This window comes from Chiloscyllium plagiosum, unplaced genomic scaffold (assembly GCF_037043375.1).
Source record: "Chiloscyllium plagiosum isolate Xiang-an unplaced genomic scaffold, Cpla_swu_hap1 HiC_scaffold_1, whole genome shotgun sequence".
Lineage (NCBI taxonomy): Eukaryota > Metazoa > Chordata > Chondrichthyes > Orectolobiformes > Hemiscylliidae > Chiloscyllium > Chiloscyllium plagiosum.
This window is the reverse complement of record NW_028270139.1, coordinates 129,922,485-129,947,653: the sequence shown is the minus strand read 5'-3', so window position 1 is coordinate 129,947,653 and position 25,169 is coordinate 129,922,485. Positions and strand designations below refer to the sequence as shown.

The 25,169-nt window shown below is 42.5% G+C and overlaps 1 protein-coding gene across 1 annotated transcript in view; it reads right to left on the bottom strand.

Annotated features, from left to right (window-relative positions):
• Window positions 1-22,508, bottom strand: part of LOC122564980 (RNA-binding E3 ubiquitin-protein ligase MEX3C) — a 49,507-nt gene extending 26,999 nt beyond the window's left edge. The window contains exon 1 of the mRNA XM_043720601.2: window positions 20,932-22,508. Within this exon, the coding sequence (XP_043576536.2) occupies window positions 20,932-21,478 (547 nt within the window). The 5' untranslated portion in view covers window positions 21,479-22,508. The remainder of the gene's footprint in view (window positions 1-20,931) is intronic.
• Between the last annotated feature and the right edge of the window lie 2,661 nt (window positions 22,509-25,169).

The following is a 25,169-nucleotide window of genomic DNA, read 5'->3' as shown; positions in this document are numbered from 1 at the left end:
ATACCATTTTGGATACTATTTTTGAGGGGAGATGAAATAACATATCAGGGGTAAGCCATGGGGTACAGATCTCTGGAACAAAGCCTGTCCCTGTTGCTTAGGTGGTGGTGGTGGGGGGGGGGGGGGGGGGGGGGGGGGGGCAGGGAGCAGCAGAGCTTTAGTCATTGGGGAGTCCATAGTTATGGGGACAGATAGGAGGAGGTTCTGTGGGAAGGACAGTGACTCCTTTCTGGTGTGTTGCCTTCCAGGTGACAGGGTTTGTGACTTCAGGATCCTTCAGGGGAGAGGGAAAACAGCCCCAAGTCATGGTCCTCATAGGTACTAACGACATTGGTAGGAAAAGGGCTGGGGCTTTAAGGCAGAAATTCAGGGAACTAGGGTGGAAGCTTAGTGATAGAACAAACAGTTGTCATCTCTGGTTTGTTGCCTGTGCCATGTGCTGGTGAGGTGAGGAATGGGGAGAGAGGAGTTGAACATGTGACCACAGGGATGGTGCAAGGGGAGGGGGGGGTATAAGGATAATTGGGGCTTATTCAGGAGTAGGTGGGACCTACACATACCAGAGGAAGGTCTACACCTCAAATCAGAGGGGTACCAATATTCCTGGGCTGGAGGAGGAGGGGGGGGGGGGGGGGGGGAGGGGTGGAAGGGAAAAAAAGAGGAGGAGAAAGAGACCTTACTAATGCTACTCAGGAGGGTTTAAACTAATTCAGCAGGGGGGAGGGGAACCTCAATTGTAGTTCCAGTGTCCAGAAGAGCAAGTGTAGTGAGCTCAGAAATAAGGTTTCAAGGTTGCAAGAGTTTCAAGGCAAGCAGGAAGGTGGTTTGAAGTGCGACTACTTCAAAATGCCAGGAACATCCAAAATGATGAACTTGCAGCATGGGTTGGTACCCGGAACTTCGATGTTGTGGCCATTTTGGAGACATGGATAGAGCTGGGACAGGAAAGCTTGTTGCAGATTCCAGGATTTCGATGTTCCAGTAAGAGCAGAGAAGATGGCTTAACAAAAAAAAAGGGGGGAAAAAAAACAAGAGGTGAGGCAATGCTAGTCAAGGACAGTAGTAGAGTAGCAGAAAAGATGTTTGAGGGCTTGTTGATTGAGATAGTATGGGCTGAGGTTGGAAAGGAGAGGTCACCCTGTTGGGGATTTTCTACAGGCATCCGAATAGTTCCAGGGACGTAGAGCAAAGGTTAGCAAAAGTAATTCTGGATAAGAGCGAGAGTAGCAGGGTAGTTGTTATTGGGGACTTTAAACTTTCCAAATACAGAGGAACCTCGATTATCCGAATACCAATTATCCGAAAATCGGATTATCTGAAGGAGATCTCAAAGTCTTGATGGAAACGTTACATCAAAGACGTGTTTCTAACAGTGACCGCGTGTTTAGTTTAGTGATTAAACAGTCATTAAATGACTGTTTGCCCGCTCTCTCTCTCTCCCCACACTTTCCCTGGAGCTCTACACGGAGTGAACCCTAAACCCTCAACCCTCCTTCCCCCAATAATCTCTCCAACATTGCACTGTACAGGGCAAAAGTGGAACCTGTCAAAAAGTTGAGAGAGCACGCACGTGGGCTATTTGAAGACTTACCCCACAAAGGCAACTGCAGCAGTCTTGTTGTTGGTGTCCAGTCCAGGGCAGTGTTGGAGGTGAGGGGGGGGGGGGGGGCCACGGTGTTGGACAGGGGTAGGATTGCCTGGGGTTGTGGGGGCTGTTTAGGGCAGTGTCTTACTCGCTGTGTGCTGTTGCAGTCTCCTGAACAAGGAGCAGACTTCAAAACTTGAGCCTGAGAGGAAAAGGCATTTAAGTCGATTAACCGAACAATCAATTATCTGAACAAAATAGTGCCCGCCCATCATGTTCAGATAATCAAGGTTCCCCTGAATTGACTGGAAATACTATAGTTAGAGTACTTTAGATAGGTCAGTTTTTGTCCAATGTGTGCAGGGTGGTTTCCTGACACAGTACGTCAACAAGCCAACAAGGGGGGGGGGGGGGGGGAAAGAGAGACCATATTGGATTTGGTATGGTGAAAAGAACTTGGCCAGGTGAGTCCTTTGGTGATATTGACCACAATTTGGTTACTTTTATTTTAGTGATGGAAAGGGATAGGAATAGAACACAGGGCAAGAATTATTGCTGGTGGAAAGGCAATGATGATGCGATTAGGCAAGATCTAGGATGCATAGGATGGGGAAGGAAATTGCAGGGGATGAACACAATTGAAGTTTGGAGCTTATTCAAGGAATAGCTACTGTGTCCTTGATAAGTATGTGCCTGTCAGGCAGGCAGGAAGTGATCGAGTGAAGGAGCAGTTGTTAACTAAATAAGTTGAATCTTGTCAAGATGATGATGATGGCTTATGTGAAAGCTCAGTTTGTGCTCTTGAGACTTAAGTTAGCCAGGGAAGACCTAAAGAGAGAGCGAAGAAGAACCAGGAGTGGGCATAAGTCATTGGCAGATCGGATCAAGGAAACCCTTAAAGCTTTCTATAGGAATATCATAAATAAAAGAACGAGAGGAAGATTAGGGACAAAGTAGTGGGATGTTGTGCGTGGAGTCTGAGATGACAGAGGAAGTGCTAAATGAATATTTTGTCAGTATTCACACTGGAAAAAGACAATGTTGTCAAGGAGAATACGGAGATACAGGCTACTTTTGCAAGGTGGTGTTTGCAATTCTCAAAAGTGTGAAAAGAGCTAAGTCCCCTGGGCAGGATGGGATTTATCCTAAGATTTTCTGGGAAGCCAGGGAGGAGATTGCAGACCCTTGGGTTTTGATCTTTATGTCGTCATTGTCATGAGGATTAGTGCCAGAAGACTGGAGAATAGCAAATGTTGTCCCCTTGTTCAAGGAGGAGAGTAGAAACAACCCTGGTAATTATAGACCAGTGAGCCTTACTTTGATTCTGGGTGAAGTGTTGGAAAACGTTATAAAATATAGGATGTAAAATCATCTAGCTAGGAATAAGTTGGTTAGAGATAGTCAACACTTTTGTGATGGGTAGGTCGTGCCTCACAAACCGAATTGAGTTCTTTCAGATGGTGACCAAACAGGTGGATGAGGGTAAAGCGGTCAATGTGGTGTATATGGATTTCAGCAAGTTGTTTGATAAGGTTCGCAATGGGGGCTATTGCACAAAATAGAGAGGTATGGGATTGAGGATGATTCAGCAGTTTGGATCAGACGTTGGCTAGCTGAAAGAAGGGAGGGTGATGACTGATGGGAAATGCTCATCCTGGAGTTCAGTTACTAGTGATGTACCGCAAGGATCTGTTTTGGGGCCATTGAAATTTGTCATTTTTATAAGTGACCTAGAGGAGGGCATAAAAGGATGGATTCGTAAATTTGCAGATGACACTAAAGGTTGGTGGAGTTGTGAATAATGCTGAAGAATGTTGCAGGTTACAGAGACACAGACTGCACAGCTGGGCTGAGAGGTAGCAATAGAGTTTAATGTGGAAAAGTGAGAGATGATTCAACAGGAATATAAAGCACTGGGCTTATGGTAAGATTCTAGGTAGTGTGGACGAACAGAGAGATCATGGTGTCCATGTACATATATCCCCAAAAGTTGCAACCCAGGTTGATAGGGTTGTTAAGAAGGCATATGGTGTGTTAGCTTTTATTGGTAGAGGAATGGAATTTTAGAGCCACAAGATCATGCTGCAGCTGTACAAAACTCTGGTGCAGTCAAACTTGGGAGTGATGTGTATAGTTCTGGTCACTGCATTATAGGAAGACGTGCAAGCGTTGGAAAGAGTTCAGAGGAGATTTACTAGGATGATGTTGGGTGTGGAGGTAAAGTCTTATGAGGGATGGCTGTTTTATACAATCCGCAAACTTCTACATTGAATTGTTTAGGCAGTACAGTCAACTATAAACAACAATCAATGGTCCTAAAATCAAACCCTCAGGAGACCCATTTCAGGTTATTCAAAAATTATTTTCCGTTAACAAATTGATACTTGGCTAATGTGAAAGCAGTCAGGATAAGTATTTCAAAAGTCTGGGACAGCAAGAAAACAACAAAATGTTTCCTGTGCTTTAGCAATTGAAGAGGAAGTTTCAGGTCTGATTTAAATCTCAAATATTCGCGAGAAACAAATGCTGAATATTTTAAAATATCTTCTCCAAATGAAGCTTCCTAAATAAAACAGTTGAAATTATAGTGGCAATTTTGATAGAGACCAACATTCTTTGAATTTGTAATATGAAAGGGGCCAATGAAGTCTTAACAATAGTAAGAGAACTGAAACAGCTCAGCCTCAAGTTTAATATTCTCTAGAAAATCTGAAACCAAAATTGCACTCCTTTTTGTGAACACTCTGCATTAAAAACACAGCAGATATTATAATACAATACTCTCATCTGGCTAAAGCATGACCACTGACCCAACTGTTCCTTTTTAAACAGGCATTGTAGAATTTTAAACAAATCAGGGGTTCAAGGCACTCAATTTGTTTTAAGGTTACAAGTTTAATAATTTTAAGAAGTTCAATGTTGTACAATTTCAATGTAAAAACAAGATCTGCCCCATTACATAGTGCACAAAACACAGTGAATTGAGATCCTGATTCAGACAAGGCAAAACAGTTACTTAAAAGAGCTTTCTGAACCAGTATTTTCACAAACCAAAATTTTTAAACATCAAACACTCTCAGCAAAGCACAATCTACATTGAAACTTTCCTTTTTCAACCCAAGTATTAAACAACCTTAACTTCAGCATTTGTTTTAAAAATGTTTTTTGCATCCTCGATGAAACTACACCTATAAAAAGAGAAAGCCCTCGCAGCGGACCACATGGGGCCGCAGTCCAAGCCACTCGCTTCCCCCCAGAACAAAGACAAGCAGAGCCTCAAATTTCGCCACTAGGGGACTTTAACCCCTTTCTCACTGTACTCCTTCAGGAACGGCTTCCTGAAGAAGGGCTTATGCCCGAAACGTCGATTCTCCTGTTCCTGGATGCTGCCTTACCTGCTGCGCTTTTCCAGCAACACATTTTCAGCTCCTCACAGGGGCTCAAACTCAATTAAACACAGAGAACCAGAATCCCAACCAAACAAAAACAACTCGAACCCTGATTAAACACAGATGGATGTTTGTTTGGGTGATTCCTGGGACTTGGGGGTTGACTTATCTAGAGCAGTAACACTTTATGCTTTTATTCACTATTCTAAACTGTAATGAGGGCTCAGCGTTATGGAGAACAGATCATCTGACATATTTGAGGTGGCATGGAAGAGGAGTTGAGGCATGGGGTAAATCAGCCATAACCTTATTGAAAGATATGGCAGACTCAAGAAGCTAAACAGCCCATCACCACTTCTTGTTCTTATGTAACTGCATACTCATTCTCAAAACAATAAATGAAAAAGATCATTATTGCCACTATCATTTCTTGCTCGTCCCTAACTGCTTGAGATGGTGATGAATCCACTGAAGTCTGAGTACCACCATAGTTGGGATGGACGGAGGTCCAGTGAAAGGAATGGCAAGAGAGTTCCAAATAAGGACAGTGTGTAATTAGGCACAGAACTTGCAGTTGGTGGCGAATAGTGCCATGAAATGACATATCCAGTGTCTGGTATCTCCAAAAACTAACTAGCTTGCTGCTGTTACTTACAAATAGAAATCAAAATTTTATAATAGGATTGTTTAGAGTCGTGATTTCAGCAAGGAGGCTCAAGAATGTAGGATTTGAAGCATGAAGGGAGAGAATAGAAATTCAGAATAGCAAAATCATTATTTTAGGGGCAAGGTGGAAGCATTGGGTGAGAAGTTGAATTGCTAGGAAACAAAATATTCCTTTCACAAGCCATTAAAAGCTTCACATTTGATGAAGGCAGAGCAGTGGATGTGATCTATATGGACTTCAGTAAGGCATTTGACAAGGTTCTGCATGGTAGACTAATTAGCAAAGTTAGATCCCATGGAATGCAAGGAGAACTAGCCATTTGGCCCAAAAGTAGGAGACAGATGTTGGTGGTGGGCCCACTACTTTTTGTCATTTATATAATGAAACTGGATGTGAACATAGGAGGTATAGTAAGTTTGCAGATGATACCAAAATTGGTGGTGCAGTAACAACCAAATTACAATACTGTACCTCTGAACATTTTGCTTAGACGTAGGCAGGAATGGGACGACATTAGGGAGTGCTGCTGAATAAAGAAACATTGGATGTTTATAGTTCCTTGAAGATGGAGTAGCAAGAAAAAGGATAGTGAAGGCAGCATTTGGTATGCTTGCCTTTATTGGTCAGTGCATGGAACATAGGAGTTGGGTGGTTATGTTGCGGCTCTACAGCACACTGGTTCGGCTACTTTTGGAATGCTGCGTTTAATTCTGGTCTCCCTTCTACATTTGTCCACTTGATGTATAAAAATCTGTGCTTATCTGAGTTGGTGTCTGCAGACTGACAGCATGTTGTTGACTATGAAGTATCCTCCTAATTAGCTTAGCAGGCCACACAGTTGAATCAACTGCTACTACGTTGAAAACAGACAAACCCAACAGACCGGTCCATGTTGCGAAACTCGAAAAGGTTCAGAAAAGATTTACAAGGACATTACCAGGGTTGGAGGATGAGAGCTATAGGGAGAGGCTGAATAGGCTGGGGCTATTTTCCCTGGAGGGTGGCTGAGGGGTGACCTTATAGAGGTTTATAAAATCATGAGGGACATGAATAGGGTGAATACCTAAGGTCTCTTCACCTTAGGGTAGAGGAGCCCAAAACTAGAGGTTTAGGGTGAGAGGGGAAAGATTTAAAAGGGAACTAAGAAGTAACTTTTTCACGCAGAGAGTGGTGCATGTGTGGAATGAGCTACCAGAGGAAATGGAGGAGGTTGGTACAGTTACAACATTTACAAGGCATCTGGATGGGTAACGTGAATAGGAAGGATTTATAGCGATATGAGCCAAACGCTGGTAAATGGGATTAGGTTAGGTTAGGATATCTGGTCAGCACGGACAATTTGGACCAAAAGGTCTGTTTCTACACTGCATCTCTCTATGACTCAATGTCATAAACATTATAGGATGCAGAGTGAATGTTCAGCAATCCAACAGGCAGTTGCTTTGAGCATCTGTGGTACAACTATTTAACTTATAGTCCCAAGTCCCTCAATGCTTTTTGGCTGGGGAATTGCTTTGCATAGTCAGAGCTGGTTTCGCCACAGCAATTTCCAGTCCCTGACTCAATATGGACCGGTCTGTTGGGTTTGTCTGTTTTCAACGTAGTAGCAGTTGATTCAACTGTGTGGCCTGCTAAGCTAATTAGGAGGATACTTCATAGTCAACAACATGCTGTCAGTCTGCAGACACCAACTCAGATAAGCACAGATTTTTATACATCAAGTGGACAAATGAAACAGATGGGTTCTTCCACCTCAACCATTGCTTCTCAGTAACTATTATTGCAGAATGAAGCTTTTATTCCAGACAATTGTTTCAATTTAAATTCCACAAGCTACTGTGCTGAGATTTGCACAAGTTCTCCCACAGCATTAAATGAAGCCTCTGGACCAGCCATATACATACTATGGCAAAGATTAGGTAAGAGAAGTCAAGAATTAAAAAAAAATAAATTTGCCCTATTTTCCCAGTGCCTGTCTATTCACATGGCACACATCAGGAGTGTGATGGAATACAGTCCAGTTGCCTCAAGAGGTGTAGTGCCAACAAATTTGACACTACCCAGGCCAAATCAGCCTGTTGACTGGCACTTCACCAAATACCTTGTTCACTTCCTGCACCAGAGTGGCAGCTAGAAACACCATCTGTAAGATATACTTTAGCAACTTACCATGGTTTGTTCAAAACCACCACCTGGGGAACAAAGGCTGCAAATTTCACCTCCAAGTTATTCACCATCTTGAAAATATACTATTAAAGGCACTGTTGCTGCGTCAAAACGCTACACAGAACTGCACTGGTGCAAGAATGCAGCCAATTGCCACTTTCCAAAGAACAATTCTGGTCTAGCCAGAGATATCTACAGAGTCCGAGTTACACAACATGGAAACAGTCCCTTTGGCCCAACTCATCCATGTCACCAAGATATTCTAAACTGATCTTGTCCCATTTACCAGCATAGGCTCATATCCTTCCAAACCCTTCCTATTCAGGTACCCATCCAGATGCTTTTTAAATGTCATAATGGTACCAGCCTCCACCACTTTCTTTAGCAGCTCATTCCATACACACCACCCTCTACGTGAAAACATTGCTCCTTAGGTCCCTTTTATATCTTTGCCCTCTCACCTTCCACCTTTGCCCTTTAGTTTTGGACTCCCCACCCCAGGGAAAAGATCTTGTCTATTTACCCTATCCATGCCTCCATGATTTTATAAATCTCTATAAAGGTCACCCCCCGCCCCCAGTCTCCAATGCTCCAGAGAAAACAGTCCTAGCCTATTCAGTCTCTGTCCAACGCTAAAATCCTCCAACTGTGGCAACATCGTTGTAAATCTTTCATGAACCCTTTCAATTTCACAACATCCTTCCATGGCAGAGAGACCAGAATTGAATGCAGTTTCTAAAAGTGACTTAACCAATGTCCTGTACAGCTGTAACATGGCATCTTAACTCCTACACAAAACACTGACGAACCAAGGTAAGCATGCCAAACGTCTTCTTCACCACCCTGTCTACCTGTGACTTAATCTTCAAGGAACTATGCACTTGCACCCTTAGGTTTCTTCATTTGGCAAACTGCCCCAGGACCATACCATTAAACGTACATGTCCTGCCCAAATTTGCCTTACCAAAATGCAAACCTCAAATTTATCTAAATTAATGTTCATCTGTTACTCCTCAGCCCACTGGACCATCTGATCAAGGTCTTATTGTACTGAGATAACCTTCTTCATTGTCCACTACACCACCAATGGTGGTGTCATCTGCAAACTTATTAATCATGCGTCCTATTTGACAAAATCTTGTGAAACGATTTAAAACAATCCACTGATATTGTAATACCTACCTCTTGAAGCCACTTGAATCATTCAGGCTTAGTACCTAGTGGGCAACTTTAGAAAGTTAAGAATCATACTGTGATGGGACCACATTCATATGTAGGTCAGATTGGGTAAGGGTAGATTTTATTTTGTTAAATTACTTAAAGTATATTAGTTGGATGCTTTCAGTGGTTACTTTTACAAACTCGAGGTTAAGTGAAACACATCTCAAGCTCTGCAATGATGGCAACATTTAAACACATTCTCAAAATAAATCCTGCAACCAATACATTTGTGTATCATCCCTATGCTAATTTTGTTATGTTAATGGCCAAATTAAAGTTTGTAGATCAATTATTATAACCAATACTTATGAACCTTATGTTACCAGATTTCCTGAAAGTCATAACAGTTACAATGCCTAACCATGTAAAACAATGCAGTACAGTAAAGACACCCCATAGTCCCACAGGGTTGCGCACTCATGAGAAAGAGATGACTGATCCTGACTTAACGCCCACACCTCAAGAAGCTTGGCACAATCTAGGACAGAGCAACCTGACTGATTGACACATCATTTGCAATATCCACTCCCTCCACAACTGATGCTCAGTAGCAACATATTAAATATGATGGCAGAGTAGGATGCTCCAGCCTGAGCTCATCCATTCCTTTTCTATTTGGTCCCACTAGTTTTTCCCCTCCCTTGTCTTTTTGCTAGTCTGTCAGCTAGTCAGTCTGGAGTGAATTGGGGATGGTAGCCAGCTGGCCCAGAGCAAAGATGGCTACTGGTTGGGAATGGGTGGAGCGTGATCAGACCACGTGTAAGCCCCTATAGAAAGACTGTACTGTATATTTTTAGCTTTATTTCTTATTTCCTAACTTATACAGTATTGGGTATAACTATAGTGTATCTTTTTTTTGTACCCAAGATTTGTACTGAGGCACTTTGCACCCATGTTGGTGACATTGTACACATTCCACTGTACTCCTGATTTTTTTGTAACAGGAATACGTGACAATAAACCTAATAATTCTAATTCAGCAATGTGTACTATCTAGAAGATGCAATGCAGAATTTCAAAGATCCCTAGACAGCACCTTTCAAACCCAGAACTTCTTACATCTAGAAGGACAAGGACAGCAGGTAAATGAGGAGACCACCATCTGCAAATTTGCCTCCAGGCCACTCACCATTCTGACTTGGAAATATAATCGCTGTTTCTTCAATGTCACTCGTTCAAAATCCTGAAATTCCCGTCCCAAGGCCATTGTATATCTATCTACACCACATGGACTGCAGCAGTTCAATACCACCTTCAAGGGCAATTGGGAACTGGCAATGACCAGCCAGCGACAAGTGAATAGACACAGCAAACTTGGCTGGCGTGAGAACTGAACCTGTGCTGTTGGCATCACTATCACAAAGCAGCTGACTAACCCCTGGAACAGTATGTATATACAATAAAGGGTTAAGGAATAGAAAATAGAAAATAAAATAGCACTGTTTTGATAAAGAATAAAACTTGTTTTTCTATGTAGACTGATAGGTGTATAAAAACAGCAATTGAGTACTTTGGTTAATGTTCCTTACAAATAATGGTGAACTGCTGCTGCTTGCCCATTCACAATTCTGACACATTCACGATTATTTTTGTTTATTTCCTAGATAGATTCAAATTTGACAGTATAGATGAAAAATAACAGAGGACATTTAGAAAACTAGAAACACAAGTCAGGCAATATTTTTGGAGGAAGAAGTCAATTTAGTTGATATTTCATTCAGTTAATAGACTTAATGAGAGATTTAAGTGTGCTAACCTATAGATCATTAAATAATCAGATCAACTGTCAGGAAATTTGAGTATCTAAGTGAGAGAAGCAACTTTTGAACCCCAGTAGTTTGCACACAATAAACTATTGGTCACTTTTAACACCACAACAGATTTCAGGATAAGCTAGATCACCAGTTAGCATTAGTGATCCTCCGAGGTAGGAGTTGGTCACTATTGAGAAAGGACAACCTGGGCCATTAATTGAAACATTTAAAAATTGGTCAAAAGGATAGAGCTCGAAGGAATATCAAAATAAAAAGATCAAATAAAAAATATTCCAAGATCAGAGTCTAGGCAGCAAATGGTACAGCTGTCAAAGCTGGAATGATGAAATGTGAGTGAGAATTCTTACACTAATTGCCAGGTTAAGCTATGTTGATTTCCCAGTAAGCACAGAGGAGATGCATGAATCTGGCTTGGAGGAGTCAGACAAGCTGCATGCAGACTCAAAAAACAATAACTTGGAAACCGATATCATCAGCGTGACAAGCTTCAGTTAGTTATTAAATATGTTCACAGCCTTGATTCTATTAATTTTTATACGTAAACACGTTTTAGCAAAGTACAACAGTAGCATTAAAGTCAATGCTGCTGACTGAACTGCACAACACAATTCAGTTTTATAGAACTACAAACTGCAAGTTCCAGTCATAATCTCTTTCAATGAGAAACAGTGCATTCAGATTAACGTGCATAAATATACAAACATTCTCTGAACTGTTGCAAACATTTTCCACATTTTGTTCCATTTCCTCTATCAACCGATATTCACAATGGCAATAGTGCAAATCTCCCTATTGCTCCTGAGAGGGGCAGGTATAGAAACAAAGAACAAAACAGTTTACTAAACCAAGGGATAATAAACCACAAGCATGATTTTTAACGGATTTTAACACAAACAGCGTACTTCTGGCACCTGATTGAGGGAGGTATACCGCAAGCCAAGATTTCCCGAACATGATCAGCACCAAAACAGGAAATGAGGAACCAAGTATAACAATACATTTTTGGGAATAAAAGGAAGAACACATTACTTGTCAGTTAGAACAGACTGTTCACACATACTAACAAAAGGATGAGGCAACCATGGCTCAAGTCAGGGACAGCAGAAAAGCAAAATAAAAAAGGATAAAATGTGAAGATTAGTGGGAAGCCAGATGATTGGGAAGCCTTTAAAAACCAGAGGACTATAAAAAGTAAGAGAGTGAGATGATGAAATATGAGGGTAAGCTTGCTAGTAAAATTAAAGACTGCAAGGAGTTATTTTAGATATATAAAAGAGACGCAAGAGTGGACATTGGACTGCTGGAAAATGAGGCTGTAGTAATGGGCGGGGCGGGGGGGAAAAAGAGGAGAGGTGAGACAAAGACGAGATTTCAGAAGTAGATGATCTCAATAGGTACTTTGCATCAGTCTTCATGGTGGATGACAACCAGCAGCATACCAGAGCTTCAAGAGAGTAAAAGGGCAGATGTAAGAGTGACAACCATCACTAAGATGATGGGGGAAGCAGAAAGGCCTGAAGATGGCTTAATTATCTCAACCAGATGGACTACACTCCAGGATTTTGAAGGAGATTGCAGAGAAGATTGTATAGACATTGGTAGTGATCTTTCAGGAATTACTGGAATCAGCAACATCATGGTGGCTCAGTGATTAGCACTGCTGCCTCAGCACCAGGGACCTGGGTTTGATTGCACCCTCGAGCAAATGTCTGTGGATTTTGCACATTCTCCCAATATCTGCATGGGTTTCCTCTAGGTGCTCTGGCTTCCTCCTACAGTCTAAATATGCGCAAGTTAGGTGCATTAGCCATGCTAAACATGGCCTGGTTCCACATGGTAGGGATACCATGATCCTAAAGGGGTCCCAAAGAATGGAAAATGGCTCATGTAACACCTCTGATTAAAATACAGGGAGGCAGAACATGGAAATTACAGGTCAGTTAAGTTGACCTCAGTCGTTGGCAAGATGGGTCCATTATTAATAGGATGAGCATGCGGAGAATTTTAAGTGCCTGGCAAAATAAGGCCGAGTCATCAAGAGGAGCTCCGTCTGACAAATCTGAGCAAGTTGGACAAAGGAGAGCTACTGGTCATCAATCTACTTGGATTTTCTGAAGGTCTTTGCTGCATCTGAGGTTGCTAAATAAGGCAAGAGTCCATTGTTAGGGGCAAGGCACTTGCACTGATAGATGATTAGCTGATTGGCACAAGACAGTTGGAATAAAGGGGTCTTATTCAGGATGGCAGCCAGGGACTAGTACAGTTATGCAGTGGTTAGTGTTGGGACCACAACTGTTCATGTTATACATTAATGATCTGGATGAAGGAATTAAGGGCATTGCTGCAGATGACACAAAAAAGGATAGGTGGATGGACAGGGAGGTTGCAGAAGGACACGTATAGGCTAGGGAAATATTATGGGAAAGTGAGGTTATGCACATTAGTAAGAAATGTCTCAGAGCGAAGTGATGACCCTTTAAAATGGAAATGAGGAGAACTGCTTCACAGAGGGCGGTGTCTCTGCAGAACTCATTACCATGGAAGGCTGTAGAGGCCATGTCATGGATTATCTTAAAGAAACGCTAGACAGTGTCTTGATTAGTAAAAGGGATCAAAGGTAATGCGGAGAAGGCAAAAGAATGGGGTTGAGAATTGTATTAAACACAACTGAATGGCAAAGCAGACTCGATGGAGCAAATGCCTAATTCTAATCCGACATCTTGTAGATGTTGAACTCTTATCAGAGCACTTCATCACGATGTTGAGACTTCATTGCATATAACCTATGCCTCTATTGACTGCAGTATTATTCCCATTAAACAATGCATTAAAAGGCAGCTACTTGAAATGATGTCATTTGCCAGATTCCCATGAGAGAAAGGCTCTTAATGATTGTCTCCAGTGGAAGAAGCCAGTTTGCTAAATGAAGATACATATAAATACTTCATCTTCCAAATGGAAGAGTAGACAAGGATAATAGCAATGTGTCCAAAAAGAAAAAAAATTCAAAGTCAATAAATTATACAAATTTACCAAGGGTGGGTTGCTATTCCTCAAAAGCAATGAAACAGAAAGCTCATCTTGATAATTTAAAAACATCCAACCATTGCTCCAAATCAAACCTCTGCCCAGACATGGACAATCAAAAGGCTAAAGAGCAACCACAAATGCCCTCAACCTCAAATTCACATTTGACAAATATATGGCAACAGAGAGTCAAACAACTAGTATTTATACAGCACATTTGGCGTTGAAAAACACCCAGGTTCCTTTCTAAAATGGTTATCAATGGGTACTGAAGGGAAACCCTTCAGTGACTGAAGTCATTCTAGAACACAGAACAAAGAACAATACAGCGCAGAACTGGCCCTTCGGCCCTCGGTGTTGCGCTGACCTGTGAACTATTCTCAGCTCGTCCCCCTACACTATCCCAAAATCATCCAGGTTTGTTTAAATCTCCCTAATGTGGCTGAGTTGACTACATTGGCAGGCAGGGCATTCCACACCCTTACCACTCTGCATAAAACCTGCCTCTGACATCTGTCTTAAACCTATCACCCTTCAATTTGTAGTTATGCCCCCTCGTACAAGCTGACATCATCATCCTAGGAAAAAGATTTTCATGGTCTACCCTATCTAATCCTCTGATCATCTTGTATGTCTCTATCAAATCCCCTCTTCGCTGCCTTCTTTCCAATGAGAACAGACCCAAGTATCTCAGCCTTTCCTCAGAAGACCTTCCCTCCAGACCAGGCAATATCCTGGTAAATCTCCTCTGCACCTTTTCCAATACTTCCACATCCTTCCTGAAATATGGGGACCAGAACAGTACACAATATTCCAAGTGTGGCCGCACCAGTGTTTTGTATAGTTGCAGCATGATATTGCGGCTCTGGAACTCAATCTCTCTATGAATGAAACCTAACACACTGTATACCTTCTTAATAGCACTATCCACCTGGGTAGCAACTTTCAGGGATTTCAACTTTCTGACCAAGATAGATATTTATGCATTACCAGAGAGCAATTATAGAAGTACGAAGACATTACTTCAGAAAAATTTCTTCAATTGCTCTATCAATGATCTTTTTTACAGCAGCAAGAGAAGGCACACGTGGAATATTTGATAGTTTGGCTCCATTTACAATTCTTGATATATAGAGTGGACCAGTATGGTGTACAATAGCTTAGGACTTCATGCTGCCTTTAATGTAGTAAAACATCCCAAGTTGAAAAAGGTGTTGCTGGAAAAGCGCAGCAGGTCAGGCAGCATCCAAGGAGCAGAAGAATCGACGTTTCGGGCATAAGCCCTTCTTCAGGAAACGTCGATTCTCCTGCTCCTTGGATGCTGCCTAATCTGCTGCGCTTTTCCAACAACACATTTTTCAGCTCTGATCTCCAGCATCTGCAGTCCTCACTTTCTCCTAAAACATCCCAAGGCAAATCACAGATGCAAACAAACAAACAAAATTTGGAACCACGTTTTAAAAGAAGAGATGGATTATCAAAGGCTTAGCCCAGGGGGGAGTCAGCCATTCAGTCCAAGCCCCCATTCAAATGGATCACAACAGATTTGTTTTCCTCAATGCCACTTTCATCAATGTTGTTATTCTCCAGAAATCTATTGCTTTGTGTCTTGAACATCCCCTTGGGTTAGAAAATTCCTAAGACTAATTATGCTTCAAATCTTAGTGAACTATCCCTTATGCTGATATTTACCATCTGGTTTTAGACTTAGCAGACAGGTGAAACCTCTTAACTGCCGATAACCATCTCCCACCCACCCAGTTACATTCTGCAAGAGTTTACTGTAAAGTCCCATTTTCCAGATCCCAAGTATCCAGAATTTCCCTTTGAATCTGAAGATACTGCTTACGTGAGAACGTTAGATTCTTGGCATCTGGATATCAGGGGTTTTACTGATAGTTACTATCGGTTCATACGCTTAAAGAAAGAAATACTGGTATTGTTGAGCATGCCTGACTGCTCATTTTAAGACACACTTTCATCTTGTAGCAGTGACAAGTTGAGTTCTCCCAAATGGCACCAGTATTTCTCATGGGACCAGCAGATTCAGCTAACTGACATCCTCCACTCCCTGTGCATATCGGATACTCGGAAGATTACTGTAAGTTTTAATGACAGTGTCTCTTGTTCTTTCAGACTCTTGACAAGAGATCCAGTATCCTCAAAAAATGATCCTACCATTGCAGGAATGAATCTGGCAAACCTCCATTGTGCTCCCTTCACAGGAGGCAGTTTACATTAACCTGCCTAGGTATGCCATGACACTCCTCTGGCCCAGTGATATAGACATTACCCAGAGCCCCCCTATGGAAAGTATATCCTTCCTTAGATGAAGAAGATAAAACTGTCTACAATATCTCAGGTGAGCTCTCACCAAGGCTCTGAGGAGAAAGTGAGGTCTGCAGATGCTGGAGATCAAAGTTGAAACTTTATTGCTGGAACAGCACAGCAGGTCAGGCAGCATCCAGGGAACAGGAGATTCGACGTTTCGGGCACAGGCCCTTCTTCACCAAGGCTCTATACAATTACTGCAAGTCATCTTTAAGTTTATACTCAAATCCCCTTCAATGAAGACCGAAACATGAGTATCCAATTGATTACTACATCAGCATTCCAACTTTTTTGACTCATTGACAAGGACAGCAAGATCCCTTTGGACAACCACATTTCCCAGCCTTTCACTTTAAAAAAGCATTCTGCATCTGTTTTTGTTTTAAAGAAATGAAAATGTTCACTACTGTAGCCAATGCACTCATCCTACCCAAGTTCCTTTGGAGCCTCAACTCAGGTTCCCACCAAAATTTGGGTGTCAAAAAATTTGGAAATATTACAAACTGGTCCCCATATCCAAACTATTCATATGGATTACAAACAGTTGTGAACCTAGCACTAATCCATGGTACCCCAAACAGTAATAGCCTGCCATCCTGAAAACAGGCCCATTTGTTCCTACACAGAGATAGGCAATAATAATACATTAAAAGCAAATTAAAACCAATGTGCTGAATACAAACTTACAACTGATGCAACAACCCTCAGCCAACAGTATTAAAGTTATTAATCCACTTATCCACATAGGGAAACAATCACATTTCTTCCACATCAATACTAACAATTCCCCATTTCTATTTTACATAAAATGCCCAATTATTAATAGTTACTTCTTCCGGAATTATTTTCAAACCAAGAAAATAAGACACCCGCAGAAGGTAGAGTTTATGCCTCCAATTTCTCCCTTTATATGATACTTGACATATCAACTCCCAGCCAATTAAGCAAGTTGCTGTCCAACAACCAGCATTCTATATCCTTCGTATGAGTGCTTTAGAATCTGTTCAGTCATTAATATTTAACACTTTCTAGGATAAAAATGGGTATAGTGCCAATCAAGCAGGCTGCTTTGTCCTTTAGTCTGCCACCAGACATATTGCACTTCCTTTCCTTTTGGCCTTCTGCAAGGGCCGTTCCTCTAAGACACAAGGTTCCCTCCCAATAGCCCCCCCGACCCATCCCCCACAGCACATTCCCCAGAAAATCGAAGGTGTAACAATTGCCAGTTTCCTTTCTCCCTATTCTGTGTCCAAGGACCAAACACACATCCTAGGTGAAGCAGCCCTTTACTTGAACTCACTCAATCTAGTCTATGCATTTGATGCTCAAAATATGGTCTCCTCTAGATTGGGGAAACAAAGCGTAGACCAGGCAATGGCTTCGCAGAACACCTACATTCTGTCTGTTAAAAAAAAGATCCTGAGCTTCCAGTTTCAGGTTTGCTGCAGTGCTCCAGTGAAGCTTGGTGCTATTTTGAAGAATAGTACCTTATTTTCACTTGGGAATCTTACAGCCTTCTGGACTCAATGTGGAGTTCAACAATTTAAGACTTGAGGTACCCTTTCTCACGCCCTTCCCTCCCCACCCCACACACCAGGTCTGTTGCTTACTCACACCTACTGCTTATCCTGTACCCAAACTCCACTCAACGTTCTGCGTAAAAACCATCCTTCCAGCTACCGTCAGTTCTGAAATGTGACTGGCCCTGAAACATTAACTCCGATTTCTCTTACCAAGCACGACCAAACCTGCTGAGCATTTCCAATCAATTTGTTTCTGTGATCCTTGTTAGTGTCAAGCTTCTGGAGTGTTGGAGTGTTCATCCAATTATTATACTTCTGACTATTGCCTTGTAGATGGGGAATAGGCTCTGGGGAGTCAGGTGCTCGAGTTATTTGCTGCAATATTCCTAGACTTTGATCTGCTCATGTAGTCAGTATTTAAATGGCTAGTCCAGTTGAGTTTCTGTTGATAGCAATTTCTGCAATCAAACATCCCCACTTTGGGCATTATGATGGAGGGAATGTCATTGATGAAGCAGCTGAAGGTGGCTGGGCCAAGGCCACTACCCTGAATAATTGGGGTGCAGTGTTAGCATCCCTACCTCGGAGTTCAGAGGCCTAAGCTCAAGTCCTATCTGTTCCAGAGATGTAATATCATCTAATCAACATGTTCAGAGATGTTATTCAAAACTCCTAAGGAACTCCTGCAGAGATGTCCTGGTACTGATATGACTCTCCTCTGATGAGAACCTTACTCCTTTGGACCAGGTATGACTCCAAGTAGAAAAGTTTTCCCCTTGATCCCCTCTAACACCTGTTTTGCCAGGACTCCTTAATGCCAGTGTCACATCACAAATGTGGCTTTTGTGTCAACTCTGTTGCACATGACATGAAACAACCAAATAATGGGTTTAAACATGGCTAATAACATACCAGGGACAGGAGCTCAAAAATCAAGGTTCACACAGCAGTGCAGTACTGATGGAGGGCTGCACTGGTATTGTCATATTTCAGATATGTTAAATGGAGGCATTCTCCGATAAATGCAAATGATCCAATGTCATTGGTGTGTAAACATGCAGAGGTCTTATCCCTAGTGCCCTGGCCAATAATTCTCTCTCAATCAACATCACAAAAACAGGCTAACTGGTTATTATCATACTGCTATATATGGAAACTTGGCACAGGCAAACTAACCAGCATATTTCATACAACGGTGGGCACATATTAAAAGTATGTGATTGACTGTAAAGCATCCTGAGCTGAAAATGTGTTGCTGGAAAAGCGCAGGTCAGGCAGCATCCAGGGAACAGGAGAATCGACGTTTCAGGCATAAGCCCTTCTTCAGCTTATGCCCGAAACGTCGATTCTCCTGTTCCCTGGATGCTGCCTGACCTGCTGCGCTTTTCCAGCAACACATTTTCAGCTCTGATCTCCAGCATCTGCAGACCCCACTTTCTCCTGTAAAGCATCCTGAGACATATGATCATGAAAGGCACTATATCAACACTAACAAGTTTTTAAAAATTAAATCAAAACATGAAACTTCAATTTATATGTAGATGGAGCTCCTAGTAAGGGAGTTAATCACATTGTAAAATGTATCTGAATGAGACCTCCCAAATTAGAAGAACTTTTAATTTCTCTGACAAACAACATTTTCCACATTCAATGGCATAAGAGTTTCTATTGAATTGGAAACTTTGAACCTTGTTACAAACTTAAGCTGCAAATTTTCTTGTTACACATCGATCCATTTGGCTAGTTCTATTCACAAGTGGAATGAGTGGGAATGCAATAACCTATGAGGAAATACATGGTCAGTGTTGCAATGGACTACTAATTACAAAATGACTTTATTTATTGCTGTTTATAAATACAAGATGTATAAGCTTTTTTCTTTTAAGAAACAACAATTGAAATGACAAATCTATGTTTGAAAGAACAAAACATGGTGAATTGCATCACTGTTTTATTTCAGGTTTTCAGGACCTGCAGTGCTTCTGTGCTGTGACTCTATACACATTGAATCGTGATGGTTTAGCAAGATCAAGATTCTGGAGTACTGGAATTAGGGACAACAGTAGGTTATAATGAGTTTTATATATTGAGGCACCAATGATTCAATGCAGACATGCAAATTGTTAGCTATACCTATCAGTCCCATGTGGGTTGAAGACACTGCATGTAGTTCGCACGGTTGATAAATGTAGAGATACACTAAGAAAGTGAAAATAATTGCTTGACACATTGACTTGTCAAGATACAGGAAATCAGGTAATTTCTGAGTCACTCGCCCATTATTAAGCAAAATATGAATGTTGAATACAAGTAAAAGACTAACCCTTGTTAGTCAGAGGTTAGCAATAAAAAAAAAAGTACACACCAAATGTAGGGAACGATTCCAAGCTAAAATGTAAAATTGTGCTCTCGACATCTGATACTTTGCAGTCAAAGTTTGGGGTCACAGATTTTCTTCTGATATTGAGGATAAACCCACTGGCGTATGACCCCTTGTTATTTTACAAATTAGTGTGTTTCTTATCAAATCACTGCAAACAGAAGCAGGTTACACAGCCTTACTGATCAAAATTTTATGAATAGTCAACATTTTCAAATTCAAAAGAGACTCAGTGGAATTTATATTTACACTCCTACTTGGCAGGGGATATTTTCATGATCACTGTATCCTTGGCATAACTTCTATTACTCATTGATACAGAAAACGTACACAATCTTTTGGATGCTTGCTTCGCTGTTTATCTGAACCATTTTCAGAGCAATAGTGCGGCCAGAGAAAGGACTTAAAATAACAAAAACCTGGTACTATTTATTTTTAAAAAGATGCAGAGTAGGAGATTTAAACCTGAGTGAATCTCACTTGAAGAATACAGACAACTCAAAGAATGTTCAAACACTTGAAAGTGCGGCTGTTGAGAATCTAAAATATTAACCTTGTTCGTGCATATAACGAAAAAGAGCGGAATAAAAGAAACCTGAAAAGGGAGCACGGAAAGAGAAAGCAAGGGTGGGGGAAAGAGGAGAGTCAAGGAAACAAAGAGCGAAGGCATGGTAGGCGGAGAAAAGACAAAACAAGATGGGGAAGAGGGAGAAATGCAGTGAGGGCGATGATAATGTTGGACAGCAAATAAAAGAAACGTTGAATGGAAACAGGAAACGTTGGATAGAATGGGATACAGAGTGAAGCACAAAGATGGAGAGAAGTGCAAGAACTGGCCTAGGGAGCTCGAGTTGCTCTTTTACTCACCTTGCCTGCCCACGATCTCGGCGACATGCTCGGAGCTGGGCACCGGCACACACTCGGTCATGTTGACACTCTTTTTTCGGGGTTGTTGCTGTTGCTGCAGCTGGATCTGCTCGGCCTCGAACAGAGCCAGGACTGAAGAAACCAGGGGCAGACCACCACCTCCACCTCCCGCCGCTACGGCGGCGGCGCCAGGAGCGGTGGTCGGGCAGGGACACGGGGCCGGCCCTGCTCCTTGCTGACTCCCGCTCACCGGGCCCTGGAGGAGGAGCGGTGGCCCGGGCACGGCCAGCGGCTCGAGCCCGGGCCCAGGCCCAGGCCCGGCGGTGGGGGAAGGTGGAGGAGGCGAGGAAGAAGCGTCTGATTCCAGGTTCCGGAGGTGCTGAGCCAGGGACACCGGCGGTGCAGGAGGAGGAGGAGGCGGCGGTGGCGGTAACGACAGCGGGGGCTCCTCCAGGCCGAAGACGGTGAGCTGCTCCATGGCGATGTGGAGAGGCCCAGACTCGCCGTCGTCCCGCTCCATGTCTGTAAACACTGTACTACTCGGCATTGTTATAACGTTAACAGGGCAAGACTAACATTAAATATTTGTTCCTCATTAAATAATAAAGATTTTTGATTTTTTTTTACGCCTTTTTAAAAAAAATAATTTTCTTTCTACAAAAGCGCCAGCGCCCTGGATTTTTTTTTAATATTTCTTTTGTTCTTTCACTCCATCGTCGAGAAGAGCGAGGCCGCGCCCATTATTGCCGGGCGGCCGCTTCCGATTGGCTCGGCCCTGTCGGAAACCCGCCCCTCGCGGCCCGCGTCCGCGTCCCGGTTGGCTACGCCCGGGCAAGGTCTGGCCCGCCCCTTCCCTTCTGTCCAGTCAGGTTAGCCTCTGCCCGCGCCCATCCCGATTGACCTGCGGTCTGTGCAGGCCCATTGGCCGGACGAACCGACATTTATAAATCGGTGCCGTCCCTACCAGTCCCACGTGATCACTTCCCCCACCCCTCTTTCAACAATTGGCTGGGTGAGCTGTCGCTTCATCATGGACCCCGCCCCCGCGATGCCACGTGGTCACGCAGGCTGCAGAATCGATTGGCTGAGCGAACCGTCGCTCAGTCGTTGACCGCGCCTCCTCCCCACGTGTCCTCGCTGTCTGTCACGCCCCCTCAGAGTGGGTGTCCGCTGATGCGGTGGCGTGGTGTCCTTTTGTTCCCTTTCAAGTTAAAGAGCGCGGTTTTAACAGCGGCTTCTGACATTTGTAAGTTAACGTTAGGGCCGCAAGGAGGTAAAGCACCTGGGGTCGCCCTATCCTGCTCGGCTGCTGATATCGTGCCTTACGGCGACATGTGACCGCGAGCCCCGATCCCTCCCACCAGCTGTGGGAGCTTGGAAATAAAGGAGGTGGTTCATATCCCACTCGTTGCAGGACGTCTTTACCAATGCATCTGGTTTAAAATTGCTAGTGCATGCTCTAAGTTTCATCCTTGTACTCCACAATGTGTTAAAGATGTAAGACACACGCAAATTCTGCTTTGGAATGACAATTGGTGGTCAATGCCAATTTGCCTCCAGTGAATGTTTAAAGCTCTACAGTGCAATGAATTATCTGATGTATTTTGTATCTGTGTTTTATTTTAAACAGTAAGTTGCATTGATGTGGAAACAAAATACTGCCATGTTAGAATTTGAGCATTATAAGAAATATGCAGTAAGAACATGCATAAGAACGTAAGAAATAGGAGCGGAAGCAGGCTATCTGCTGCCCCCCCCCAAAGCCTGCTCTGCCACTAAATAAGATCATGGCTGATCTTTTTTGTGGCCTCAGTTCCACTTACCTGCCCTTTCACTATAACCCTTAATTCCATTACTATTCAAAAAATTAGCTTAGCTTTAAAAACATTCAATGAGAGAGCCTCAATTACATCACTGAGCATGGGATTCGACAGATTCACAACCCTGTGGGTGAAGAAGTTCCTTCTCAATTTGATCGGACATCTACTCCCCCCTAACTATGAGGCAGTGCCCTCTTGTTCTAGTTTCATTCACCAGTGGAGATGGCCTTCAATCCTCTCTACTTCTATTCTATCTATTTCCTTCATAATTTTATATGTTTCTATAAGTTCACTCCCCACCCCGCCCCATTCTTCTGCATTTTAATGAATATATTCCTGGTCTACTCAGTCTCTCCTCAAGCGAATTTCCTCAATTCCAGAATCAACCTAGTGAAGCTGCTGTGCACTGCCTCTGGTGCCAGTATATCCTTAGGTAAGAAGACCAAAACTGCATGCAATACGACTGGTGTGGCCTCACCATCACCTGTATAGCTGTAATACAACCTCCATGCTTTTAAATTCAATCCCTTTAGCAATGAAGGACAAAATTCCATTTGCCTTCTTAATTACCTGTTGTACCTGCAGACCAACCTTCTGTGATTGATGCACAAGGATACCCAGGTCCCTCTCGCAACTTTTTACCATTCAAATAATAGTTCTTTTTACTGTTCTTCCCACCAAAATGGATAACTTCACACTTATTAGCATTGTACTCCATCTGCCAGACCTTTGCCCACTCACTTAAACTATCTATGTCCCTCTGCAGACCTTGTTCTACCAGTCATCTGCAAACTATGATACACTACACGTGGTCCCCAACTCCAAATCATCTATGTAAATTGTGAATAATTGTAGTCCCAACATTGATCACTGCTTGCCAACCAGAAAAACACTCATTTATCCCCACTCTTTGCTTTCTGTTAACCAACTCTACCCATGCTAATACATTACCTGTAACACCATCCATCTTTATGCAACAGCCTTTTGTGCGGCACCTTGTTGAATGCCTTTTGGAAATCTAGATACACCACATCTACTGGGTCCTCGTCCACGGTGCTCATAACATTTTCATAGAATTTCAGTAGAGTAGTTAAGCATGACCTGCCTTTCATGAACCCACGCTGCATCTGCCCAACAGGATCATTTCTATCTAAATGTCTTGCTATTTCTTCCTTGATAATAGATTCAAGCATTTTCCCCACTACAGAAGTTAAGCTAACTGGTCTATAATTCCCCATGATTTGTCTGTCTCCTTTTTTAAACAGTGACATCACATTTGCTGTTTTGTAATCAACCTTATAGAGGTTTATAAAATCATGAGGGGCATGGGTAAGATAAGTAGACAAGGTCTTTTCCCTGGATTGGGGGGAGTCAAGAACTAGAGGGCATAGGTTTAGGGTGAGAGGTGAAAAATTTAAAAGGGACATGATGGGCAACTTTTTCACAAAGAGGGTGGTGTGTGTATGGAATGAGCTACCAGAGGAAGTGGTGGAGGTTGGTACAATTACAACATTTAAAAGGCATCTGGATGGGTGTATGAATAGGAAAGGTTGAAAGGGATATGGATTGTGATTGTGGTGCTGTAAAAGCACAACCAGTCAGGTAGCATCTGAGGAGCAGGAGAATCGACATTTTGAGCATAAGCTCTTCATCAGGAAAGCTTATGCTCAAAACGTCAATTCTCCTCCTCAGTTGCTACCTGACTGGCTGTGCTTTTACAGCACTACAATCTCGACTCTGATCTCCAGCATCTGCAGCCCTCACTTTCTCCTTAAGAGGGATATGGGCCAAGTGCTAGCAAATGGGACAAGATTAGGTTCGGTCGGCATGAACGAGTTGGACCAGAGTCTGTTTCCGTGCTGGACATCTCGATGATTCTCTGTTGGAACTGCCCCAGAGTCCATTGAATTCTGGAAAATTACCACAAGTGCACTTGCTATCCGAGTAGTCTAATACCCTTGGATATTTAACTCCCAGTCATGACCAATCAGCAACCATGTCTGCATAACGGCTACTAAATTATACTCATTCGTGCTGACTTATGCCGTTAACCTTGTTTCGATTGCTGCAAGCATTCAGGTAAAGTGTCTTTATGCTAGTTTAGTACCCTCGGATCCATTCCATCAGGGCCAGGAGGCTTGTCTACCTTTAGCTCCATTTAGTTGCTCAACTCTACCTCTTTCGTGATAATGATTGTTTCCAGGTCCTCACCTACCTTCGACTCCTTGTCAATTACTGGCATGTTATTCGTGTCCTCTACTGTGAAGACTGACACAAAATACCTGTTCAATGCCTCAGTCATTTCCTCATAACCTATTACTAAATCCCCCTGATCATCCTGTAAAGGACCAATGTTTACCTTAGTCACTCTTTTTTTATATATTCATAGAAATGTTTGCTATCTGTCTTTATATTCTG